Consider the following 13,136-nt stretch of genomic DNA (forward strand, 5'->3'; position numbering starts at 1 on the left):
GAAGAAGGCATTGTTTTTGTATTTGCGTACGACCTAACTTTCGCGGAAAGGCCGGTTTACTGAGGCTTCGAAGGACCAGTGAAACACTTAAATTGCTGTTTGAATATTTCTTTCTGTCTTTTCTACACGTTTAACACTAAATATAATATTTACTGCCTCCGCACTTCACGGACTCCAAAAGTATAAGAGCAATCTAGTTGATCCAAGTGTCTCAGCCATAACATAAATTTTGCTGGACATGACAAACAATTACTATAAAAGCATCCATTTGATTTAACGATAATCTTGATTCAAAAGTATGTTGCCAAATAACATTTATGTTATATATTATGATTTATATAAACAATATTTATTTAATGATATGTATTTATTGCTAAAAAATATTCTTTATTTCATTTCATCAGGAAGGTCACAAATTGGAACATATTAGTATGATGACTTGATTGATACATACCGTTCAAACAGTTTAAAATATGTCATCGTGGCAATTCATATTTCTTCACCGGATTATAAATATAGAAAAGGTGAACTCACAATACAATGCAATAAATCTGAGGGTATAATCTATTATTATTTGTGAAAATGGACAAATGATTAATTTTTACATTAGCTAATCCATACTTTAAAGGCAATAACGACCTAAAATGAAAGAGACAAAGGATGTATTCAACGATTATATTCTTATGCACATAATAAGCTTCGCCTTTGCCTCCTAAATAAACTCAACTAAACCGGTAGTTCCAACCGTTAATACTTTAATCCAGCTCAGTGACCAAGAAGTAATGCTCGGAATTCCAATCATCTGAAATCCTGTACGCACACCTTAATAACCATTTGCATCGATCGAGTGGCCCACCGCCGCTTTTCCATTGTTGGCTGTTATCTCAATTAAAACTTCGAGAAAAAAAATCAAACACATTACCATTCCAATCTCGACGAATGCTAATAATTTACTCGGTTAACAAGACACCTTAAAAAATGTTATGTCACTTTGGTATCTTGTCTAATCTGAGCATGCCGTTTGTTGTGGCTCACCTGCCAAAAAACGCCAGATTACACGACCGACTCGATAACCTGTTATTTATCGATTATTGGCCGAGAGCTAATTAGATTCAAACCAATTTGCATGCATTATGAGCAGTGTGCGCAGAAAGTTTCGCGATCGGCGAGTATTTCCTGAGATTTTTCCGCGTGTTGAGAAGCCCGGCTCGAGATAGCTATAAAGGAATATATAAAAAAGCTAAGTGGGAACATAAAAAGGTAAGGCTGGCTCGGGCAGGTATTGTTATTAGGGCCTCGTTATATGCTGAATGGTCTCCACCAGGTACCCAGACTCACCTTATCCACATACAAACACATGAGCATATGCATATATACATATATACGTATACAAACAACGTACGCAATTGGACCGAAGGGATTTATCATCACGCCACATTGCTTCCCGTTAACACTGCTGAACCAAAGCATTTATCTTGCTAATGAGATAATGATGTGGCGATTTTATTTATGGCCGCCAAAATGCGTTGATGATTTCCTCGTTTTGACTGTTTTGCAGTAGCGATTGCAATGCCAGTTTCCTGTATCATCAGATACCAATTGTTGTGCCTCATTAGTCTCATTTCATCGTTTGATATGGGCAAATATTCCCTAAGAATCAGTGCTGCAATGTATTTATTAGAAGCTGCATTATCATGTAAACATTATATAAGATGATAATTTTATAATTAATTTTTCTGGTGACATTGGTCTATATATTGCAGTTTCTAAAATGAATAAAAAGTATGTGTAACGTTTAGTGATAGTTTCTCCTTATGGATTCGAATAACCATTGTTTTAGTTATTAATTAAAGGCGCCAAAATTTTCTATTTTCTATGAATCACCTATACATTTGCAACACTAATCGGCCATTTTATAGTTGAATATGAATGAGAACATCTATTAGTTCTATCTAGATTACATTGCATATTTTTTCAAATAAAATATCTAGACGTCTAGACATGTTACCTTTACTTATTAAATTTGAGTAAAATGCAAAAATAGTACTCTAAAATGATGATACAAAATGAAAATGATTTAAAATACTTATGATACCCATTTACTCTATTTTTCTTCATGAATATAGTAAATAAACTAACTCTTGGACGCGTCAATCAAAATTAAGTTTTTTTTTTTTTTTTTTTGAAAAATGCAAATTTCACCTTTTTTATTTTAAAATTTTTAAAATTTTTATTTATTTGCAATTATATTTTATGTTTATTTACCAAAAAAAGTTTTTTCTTGTCAAACATTTTTTTTACTGATTTTTGCGTAAAAAAATCAATCGGCCCACTTAAGTCGATTTACTCATAAATTATCAATTTTCATTTTTTCCCTGAAAGTTGATAAAACATACAACTTTGTAATCCATGTCCTCTTGATTAAATAACTATTACAACTTTTCCCATAATTTCACCAAATATGGTTTGTCTTATCTCACATAATATCCGGTCGGTTAAGCGGTATTATATGTTTATAAGATAATTGCGCGAGATTACTTCTACGAAATCTTGCGGTTTTGCTACGACCTGACGTGTACAATGTTCATTTCCTTGTCTTATCGATCGAATCGGCTGCATTATGTAGCATTTTTTTCATTCTCACTATACTTTATAATACTTGTGCATTAAATTTTAATTCAACTGCGTCGCGTGTGGTTTCTTCTTGCACGAGAGTTCTTCTCTTATAATGTATTCCGCAATTATCCTCTCGACTTGCACTCGCTCTGGTTTTATACGAATGTTTCAGCGATCGTTCACGTGTCTATTTTTTGTACTGATATCTCAGAATACACATCTAGGTGCATGAGAGAAGAATATAAACCAATCCTGTATATTAAATATATTGCTATATTGGTATACTATATAGATTTTTTAAATAAAAATTAAAATAAAGGTAATTTTGCCGACATAACAAAAAGGTTGCACGTCGCTAGTGTGGAGAATTGGTCGTACGTTCGTACGACAATATATTCCGCACTTCGTCCTGTAATTAAACACTTGAAGTGAATTTATACAGCTAGGGGTGGTTCAGGCGAGAGAAGTCGCTTTTATCGTATTTCATTTCGCGGAGTCAGGGGTGCTTAAACGATTCGTATTAAACTTATATTTCTCGCTATCGACCTTCACATTTTTCTCTTAAAATAGGAGATTAAATCGATGTTCCGCTTGTTGAGCTTGAATCAATACTAAGTATGGTAGTGTGTTGTGAGTATAATTTTTTTATGAATTGATAGACAAGAACGAATTGTGATATATTGTTACTTCTGTTCCATATCTGTTTTGAGTTGAATCTACTTTACAGTTAAAATCTATGATATTTGTTTCTGGCTACAGTTTTAAAACTATGATTTGTTATGATCAGCATCAATCTGTTTCAGATGAAGAATATCTGTTCATTTTTCACGTCCGCGATTTTCGCCCACTGCCTCGTTTGTCCTAGCCATCGCTGTCTGTGTCAGCCATTGAAATGGAAATTGCATGCAAATTGCATTCCAGAGCTCGGCTTTCCGCTTTCGTGTGACGTGTGGCGCTGCAGCCTCCGTGGTCCTCAGCCGTCATCATCACCTGCACAGCCAGCACTCGACTATTATTATCTCTCCGCTAATGCGACTACTGTTACGTCACCATCGAATGCCCATATATCCTGAAAAACTCTTAAATATAGCATTATTGTCTGATAAAAGTGAAACATACTTGGGTTTAAAATATATTTAAGCTTTACATAGACATAGTTTGATATTGTCTGTTGTCTGATGCGATCATTCCAGCATAATCGCTGTTAAACCTTATTATATAGATTCCATTTCAGTAGTGTATTAGGTTGATTAAAGGACTAAGAGAAAATCTTTTTTTTTAATTCTTTCACTTGAAAATCTGCGTATAATTTTATGTGTAAATCGAGTTTTCCTTTGTGATGATTTTTTTTGTACAGTAATGTAATTTTGTAAAATAATATGAAATGTATTATTGCCATATGGCTCAATCACAACTTTGTACTATTGAGTCCCTTCAAAGGCGTGCGTAATAATGCGTTTTTCCAATTCTTTGTAATATCGGACCATTGTTGATAAATCACGATCTCTTTATTTATTTGTTAAGAGAGTATGCACATGCGACTTTCTGCATTTTACCCGATGTCCTTTCCTCGATGTTGTTCGCGTTTTGAGATCGAGCGATTCACGCATGTGTTCCGTTAATCTCGACCTTCGTTGATCCTCCTCCTCTTCCTCTCCCCCTCGGCAACCAACGGGTGGAATGCTTCACTTTATGGACTTCTGAGCACACAATAACAAGCTTCGTGCTTGGTTTTGAAATTGGATTTTTTCCGCAGCAGCGTGCGACGATGTTGTTCGCGGGTGTTCTCCGTAAGCACCATTTCGCCCATATGAAATATGAGATCAACTGATAGATGACCCGCCCTTCCGAGAAATTTTTGATTTTGCTAGCTACCAGACGCCGGATTTGTGTGTGTTTTTTGTTCGAAATGGTGACTATATGGTTTAAAAATGCAACGGGCACGCCCACGTGTGGCTTCTCAAACATTGCTTTCTCAAAATTGTGGGGTCTGAATTAAATTTCATTAATAATAATAATATCATTATTTACACTTACTATATGTATCAATAAAATTAGGCAAAGAAATATTTTATATATAGTAATATTTATTCGAATTTATTAATTAAAATGTAATTGTTGCCATAATTTAACAGTTTATATTTTAAATCATTTTTCAAGATAAATCGAAAATATTGGTTCTCAAGATAATAGTGTACAAACATAGAAAAACACAATCTAATTTTTATGAAAATTTATCATATATAACGTATTAATCACACTTCGATTGTTTTTACGAGGTCGCCGACTTCCGAGTAGCGGCCACACTGCCACAAATTTCATATGCCGTGAATGACGTCCGCACGGCGGCTGCTGTCACGTACAGCTGGCGATCGAAAAATATGCCAAACAATCGCAATTTTTAAATTGACATATTATTAAAATTACGCTACTGATAATTATAAAAGTTTGTGTGGGCACTCACCAATACAATATCAGTAAAAACTTTTCGGTCGTAAATATTCAATTTACGAAAAAACTTTGTCGGCTTTTGCAAAATGCCATAAGGCATAAAAATGATACTTCAGAATACGAACACCACATCTGTGACTATCCTAGAATTTGTCGCCATCGATTCTAAATAATAATTCATTATGGTGTAACATTTATATAAATACATAAGGATATTCGAAACGATTTTTTTTAACAAAATCAAGGACCACTAATTGTTTTTTAATTATTTAATTTTATATGAAAAAAAATATAATAACGATATCTGTTAGAAGAATATACTATCAAAAATATAATTAATCCCTTTTGGTGCCCTAAAATATTCAAAGATGTCAGTAAGAGTCTGTTGAAGTCCCCGATGAGCATGTGGTATTATAACTTGTCATGCGTGTCGACCATAGGACGCCTACGCGCATACTGAAATTGAACCGAGTTACTCGTTCTATCTCAGTTTGCGAAAAAACATATCATTATCTCTCTCACTCTCGTCACTTAACACGCGAGAGAGCGAACGGGGAAGTATCTCACCGCTTGCGCTCGAAAGAGCAGCTCCGACTTTGGTCCGTTTGCCGACAATGTTCGGAAGCGCTCGAAGCTGGTCAAGTCGACTGAATTACCTCCACTTTACCTCCCGTTCTCGGTAACCTCGGACAACTTCCGAGAGATTTTAGAGCGGGCTTTTTTGTTTACCTTTTACCCGATTTATTACACCCATTCCGACATTAAAAAAGCATTTGAACGGATGATTGGTTATAACTGCCAAACCAAAATTTATCTTATCGATAACCTAATTGACAAATACACAATAATATTACATTTTTACTCGTGCTCAATTATGAACCAAAATACATTATAATTTTATAAATATTTTTAAATAAAGGTTACGGTGAATTAGTTAAATAATATAGTGTAAAATTATTTATGATTTCGCGAAGTAATGCAGGCTGCTATCTATATTTTAAATCGAACATACATATTTATTTAAACTGTCAACTCTAACGGAAGGATAAATAACTAGGTCCTATAGCCTATACATTAATTCATCTCCCAGATTTATTTGATTCTTTTCTTTTATTATTTTCATTGCGAAAATTGTCTTTAGTTCATCTACTTACTCTCTTTCTAGCGAATATAATAATGCTTTGGCGGGTGGCAAAAATGTTATGAATGATATCAGCAGTCGAGGCACCACCGGTCGTCGTAGTAAATTGGCTCCCCACAATGCAGTTGTCAAATTTTATTGAAACGCTTTTTTATGATTACTTTGTATTTTGGAAATTGAAGATTATCATAGCATATCCCTTTAATAGATCTAATATAAAATTGGCCATTGTATTCTAAATATAATACATATATCAAAACAAAACCTTCAGCATGCGACTGCTTTCAGCTGATTTAAACATCTAGTTTTTACAATGAAATATATGTAAATGGTAGATCAAGTTCAACGTTAAAAATTATCTTATAGAAAATATGTAATTTATATTATTATATGCATTATTGCAAATAATTTTATGCATTGACTTATAGTTGTAATGTTCACCTGGACGGTAATAAATTTATTATTATTATTGTATATTAAATAGGGAATCGAAATTATGTATATGTGAGAGGTAATGTTTTGGATTACCGACACTATTTCTATTACAGGTAATTACTTGATTTAATATATCTGATTTCACACACCAAATTTGTTCATACAATAAATAAACATATAACGGTCTTGTTGATCCGTCCCGCTGATGATATTCGATACGCGAATTAAATTGCGCCTGTCCTTTGAGAATCTCTTCCTTGTGAACTTTTAGCAGGTACAAGGACCGGTTTTTGCGACCCATTTGTGCTCACATGGGTGATATTTGACTTTCATGCGATACATGTGTGGCGCTATAAAAAATCCATACCCACGCATACACCACACTCTGAACGAATTTATATTATTATATATCGCCCATATAAAAAAACGTGTTTGGAATACATAAGTTTCGTCAATTTTCCTGCATTATTCCTTATCTTCACGTCCTTGTGGGATATGTTCTGTTTTATGGAATATTCTTGAAACAAGTTAAATTTTCTCAAATGCGATTATAGCGTTCATTGCCCTATCGTAAAAAGGCTCTAAAGGTCACATATCAGCTTCTTTCATATTTGACATTAATTGAGGTTCTCCAATCATTCCACGGATGCGTAGTTATCGATTCCCGGAATGAGATTATTCGAAATTGCGATACTATGCACTCAATCTTGAGTCAAACACGATGGTTAAGGTTCTATAATAATAAGCCGTTAAAGTGTTTTTATTTTATTTTATGTAAAACACATACATCTTGCGTTTTTGTACCCGTTGTAATCAACTACCCAGCAACCGCCTGATTACCGTTATTTATAGTGAAAATTACTGATATCAACATCATAAAATTCCACATTTTTGTTGTTGGTATTTCCCATTCATGAAGTTAGGTAGTGCGTTACTCCAAAATAAATACGTTTCACTCACCTTGAATAACACTTGTTGTGTGTATTCCATTCGTGGAGATCCATGGCTTATTTTTACCTTAGATTTGTAGATACAGGTGTTTGGAGGTATTTCCTTTCTCCGGCAAGATATTTTTGGATCATATTCCATGTGTATGTAGATCACTATTTTTTTTAAACCAGTACCTTTTTTATTCATATAAATCCTACTTATCCTAAACTATTTATATACTCACCTACATTAGCATATTAATTCAGTAAAACGCCTATATGCTATAAATATAACAGATAACGCCTCACTCGACGCTTGTCAAACTTTCCGATAAAAACACACGCGTACACAATTCTTTTTTATCTACCTTTTTATGTTATTATACAATATTTACGTCCATTTTTTTCGCTTTTATCTCGATTCATTTGCTCGCTGAACCGAAGTGTTTATATACCTTTGCCGATAAACCGTATCTTGACACGAGTTCGTCATGATTTTTTCCCCAATTCCCAACCAAAATAGTTGTCAATCGGTAAGCTATATCTCTATTTTGTTCTATATATAGTTTTATATTAATAAAAAAGGTGGCTAAAATTTATATTATATGTTTTAAATGCTATTTTCTTATATCAACAATTTGCAATATTATGTGTTATTACTGGGCTTAGTTGCTTCATTCGTATTTATTGGTTATTATTGCACCCCAATACTAATGCTACTAAGATAAAGATCTAAATCAAATATCATGAATGAGCTACGGATGCTTTTAAAATACAAGTTGACTGTCACTAATGAACTACACTCTATTTTTTCTTAAGAGTTAGTAGAAAAAACAAATACACACAGTGCTCACGTGATCGCTGAGAACAGGGCTGAAGTGGAAAAATTAAAATAAATTTAAAAAATAATACATATATAAATATAAAATATACATGTATACCTAAATGTCTTAGTGGTGAAATTACGTAGCGCAAAAGTATTTTAGTGTAACATTAGAAGCTCGAGGGGAAAAGTTAAACATTTAACACGCGACGGCGCCGATACGATTTTATTGCTTTTGACGTGAATTTTTGACTTCTGAGAAGTGATAATAGTTTTTTGCGACCTCCTATTGACCAAAATTCGGTTTGAATACACCTTAATCAGTACTCTTTCCTATTTTTCATATTTAGCTTTCATATTTTTAAAACATAGTGTAATATCGAGGCGCAGACAAACTGTAATAAATTCATAAAAATAATAAATTAAAAAAATAAATTCAGATATATGTAGTTCCTGATACGATTAGCTGATGTCGCTGAGCATTTCTTTAAACTTCTGAAAGATGCTGTTGGGAATCAAACTTTTCTTGAGGAATTCTAGTTTTAGGTTCTAGAATGTCTACAAGAATGACGATCGCGTCCTCTTCTGATGTTCGTTAGAGCAAGTACGTCTGCACTATCCGACTCGCCTATGTCTGTCACCATTCGGCTCCTTAATACGTGACACTGCATATTGTTACAGACGCACCTTCACGAAGCATTAGGATAACCTGTAGGGTCACGATGGTTTTATTTTAATTTAAATAAATAATTGAGACAGTCAAAATTTCGTGCTGCGCAAAAAATGAAAATACTTTTATCAGCTATGGAAGGCCATGATTCACAAATGTTTTTCATCAAATTTTGTGTGTATATGTGTAGTGGTGCTTACATTTATATTCCTATATAATATTAGTTCCGCCATTGCTAGATATAGTAAATAAGTATTGTCAAATAATATTTTTTTTAATAAATTACGTGATAAATTTCTGTCTCACGTTCATGGAGAACGGTTGTCTTCTTGTGTCTTCGGTGTGCTTCTTCTCTGTTTGTTTGGTTTCACGGTCAACGCCTCATACGACACAGCCCGATAAAAAGTGCCTACTGCTGCGCATTCTCGGCTGCATCGTGTGCAGTGCAAACACTCGCCGGCTACCGAAGTGGGAGACTTGTTTGCCGTCCTCCTACACTCAACACACGCGCGCACCATTGTCTCCGCAGCATTCTGCTCTAAATCACATTTTTACGTCGCTATCACGACATGCTGTGTCTGATATGATAACGGCTACTGTTGCTGCTGCCGGTTGTTTCATCTGACCGCTATCGGTTACGACGGACTCATATGCGCGCATTTTTCGAGCGCCATTTTTATTGCGCTGCTTAGCGTGTGTGATTTATGTGCGTGGTGCGCTCACTGATTGAATTAGCTTCGTGTTGCAGATGCATAATAGTTCTCGTGGATGATGCACAAGAATGCATATTATATTATAACAAATAGGTGCATTGCTTAATCTATATGAATACTAGTATACATACTTGAAATGTATGGAATATATCTATGTATATGATGAGCAAATAAAGCCTGAAAGATGCAACGCTATACTTGATATAGATAATATCTCTTTTTATAACACAGTACAAGCTTTGTGACACAAAAATAAGATAAAATTTATTTATGATCATGCTCAATTCACCGGCTAATGCTGGGGAGGGAGTACACGGATAATCCGAACTATTTTTTTATTTATTTTTAAAATATGGATAATATATTTATAATACAAATTATATTACTTATTTAAAATTTCATGATTGAATTGTCCAATTTAGCATTCTGAAGTTTCATTCCAAAGTGTCATAATGTGCTGCTAGTATGTGCACCGAACTAAAATTTGCTTTTTGCGAATCTATTTCAGATAAAGTAAATAGTTTTTGCCATTTGTGATTATAAAACAATAAATGAACATTCCGTATATTTGCATCTGAAATAATTGATCATACGAATGTCACATTCGCGTGCATTTTGCGGTGAATTCGACAGGTCGGTTTTGTGTTTGCAGAAAACATCCCAAACGTATTGGCGTAACGAATTTGAGCAACGGATCGTGTTTAATCGCATAACGCATTTTCCCTCCCAACAAACAAACACGCAGCGTATTTAACCTGTTGCTGATCCCTGATTGATATTTGATTAAAGCTCAAGAGTTCTTTATTTTTCTTTCACCCTCCTCCTTTCTTGCATCGAGGGTAACTTTCTGAACCCCCGATCTTTTCGGGCCGGATCTGTCGCTGATTGCCCAGTGTCCACCGCTCTTATTTGATTAAGGAGCCTTCGCGGTATTGCTCGATGCCCTAATCCCTGCCCCGGCTCTGCGAAGTGACCTATCCGATTCCACCCTCCGTTGGCGGTCAGATCGCGGAAACCCTCCTAATGTTTTCCGCAATCTCTGCCCATCAATTACGCCACTTTGCTTCTGTTTGCTTTCGGGAGTATAAATTTTGGATAGCTACCGTAAATGTACGTGTTTGCAGAACAATGTGTACAATCTGGCATAGTAGGGTTAGTAGCTATGTAAATATACTAACACTTTACATGCTATTTTCATCTTAATTTCATCACGTTTGCTTAACAGCTATTTCTTTGTTTTCTACCAGAATATTGAATTCTAAAATCGCCACAAATCCGGTCAACTGGTGTGTATTGTTTGTCAAGTTTTTGTTTATTACAACAACTTTGGTAGTCATTTATTATTTTATGCACAGCCAGATTGTGCTCTTTTTTGCTTTGTGTAATTTACTTTCTTATCTTTATATAATTTAATACAGCCAATACGACTAATAATCGCCAAACAAAATATTGAAAATGGTAATAATGTGATTGCGGAAATTCCAGAAAATACTCATATTTCCGTAAAAATTAATATTGTGCAGCTGTGGACTTTCCCCATTGCTGGTATTGTTTTTTCTTTAAATCAATACGAAGTATATTTAATTTTAAGTATGTCTAAAAGTATTATATTATGGTAATATATTTTTGAGATTTTTTTTGCATTTAATATTTTCGACAGCAGGTATAATAAAAATTAGTATGAAGCACATTTAAAACACAAAATTAAAATATATTTATGTATACTTTTTGTTGTTAACATATGTATGAACCTGTAATTATTATACAAACTATTTTTCTATTCTTCACAAACTTATATTCTAATATTCCAATATTTCGTTAATTATTCGATATTAAAATAGTTAAAAATAACGAATAATTAGAAGCTCTAGTTAATTTTTTTATATAACATAAGTTTGCCCAATTTTTCATCTGAAGATTACTTGCTAAATATTATAAAAATGTTATAAATTTAATTAAATATAACAACTTATTATTATTTAAATTAAATGCTTATGTTAAAACATAAATAAATATTTTAGTGGATATATTTTATTATCGTTCATATAGATTCTGACAGTTATTTCATGGAGGGAATAATTGGATTTGTGTATTAGTGCATACGTGCCGTGACTGTAACCATCAATTGATGGAAGAGGGAGATAATCCGATGGTTGAAGGTTGCCGTGATTGAAGACGTGCTCTGATTTGATACTTTCAACACTTAATCGTACAGAGAGGGGCTTTTCCTTGCCTTTCCTCGCTTTTTAAACAACCACTTGTTGAATCGTAACATAACACTATTGCATTTTTGTCGTTGCAGGAAAAATCCGGAGAACCTTACAGCAGCAAATTAACTACGAGGGCAGACCACAGCCCTGTTTTTGGTAAGTTTATTTTTAAAATTTTATTTTTTACGCAATAAACTTGACCGCCATCGCAATATTTACGACGGCTCAAAATATTTCATCGCCTTTGTCCAAATTACCCCTAGCAATATTGTCTTTGCTCGGTTGATTTACCCTCGGCCATAAATTACCGGAGAAACTATCTAGAAAATCGCACGGAAAGAAAGACCATCCCTCCTGTGATAATGGAGACTATCGAGTTTAGAGAATACAAATAAAATACGACCAAACAATAAAGTAATAAAAATAAACGGCCATCGTAAATACACGCATATAAACTTGCCCGACATTGTCACTTTTTTTTGGTATGTTTCGTTTTCGTATTTATGAGTCTCTTGTCAAAATTGAGTCAGGCTTTGTTCCTTCAATCATAAAAGCCTTACAAAAAAAGGTACAAGTATTTTTCTACCTGCTTCGTTAGATTAGTGCGGGGCCACGAGAGGAATGGTTGCCACATCTCTCACCTGTGCAGTAAAATAAATTATTTTGTGATGATCCCGTTACGAGGGTATGTGTAAAATAAAATAAATGTGTTAACAGAACGGGAATAACCGCTCCATTCGAACGCTGATGATTTATGTTTGAACTTTTATTTAAATTTAATTATAACGACGGAAATTGCCTTAATTATGGGATCGCTAGATGCACTAACAGGCACGCGTAATTTGTTTTTAGAATGATTTCATCGAAGCACTTCCTTTTTAATCGCTCTGTAGATTGAAGTTGTAGGATACTTTACATATCGATGGCTTAAAGTGTAAAATTTCTAACGATTAAAGGTAAGTTAGCAAATTTATACTTTAAGCCATTGTTATATTTTTTAGCCTACGAAAAATAATAATGTCTAAATTTGTATACAACTCTTAAAAAGTTAGTTGCGAGTAAAAAATAATCATTTTAATAATTATTTTAACCCTTCTAATATCACGAGCCACTTACGGGGCTCAGTCGCTTCGCGACCGTATTGCCAA

At 34.0% G+C, this 13,136-nt stretch overlaps 1 protein-coding gene across 21 annotated transcripts in view; it reads left to right on the top strand.

Annotated features, from left to right (window-relative positions):
* pan (transcription factor pangolin) overlaps nt 1-13,136 on the top strand; it is a 210,765-nt gene that overhangs the window by 62,071 nt on the left and 135,558 nt on the right. For all 21 annotated transcript variants that reach the window (XR_015811173.1, XR_015811174.1, XM_088195745.1 and 18 more), the window contains exon 3: nt 12,081-12,144. Coding sequence is in view for 19 of the 21 variants with exons in the window: in XM_088195745.1 (XP_088051871.1) it covers nt 12,081-12,144 (64 nt within the window). In the remaining 2 variants the exon portion in view is untranslated. The remainder of the gene's footprint in view (nt 1-12,080; nt 12,145-13,136) is intronic.

This window comes from Plectrocnemia conspersa, unplaced genomic scaffold, assembly GCF_051122295.1.
Source record: "Plectrocnemia conspersa isolate PC_06_02 unplaced genomic scaffold, ASM5112229v1 ptg000010l, whole genome shotgun sequence".
In the NCBI taxonomy this organism is placed as follows: Eukaryota; Metazoa; Arthropoda; class Insecta; order Trichoptera; family Polycentropodidae; genus Plectrocnemia; species Plectrocnemia conspersa.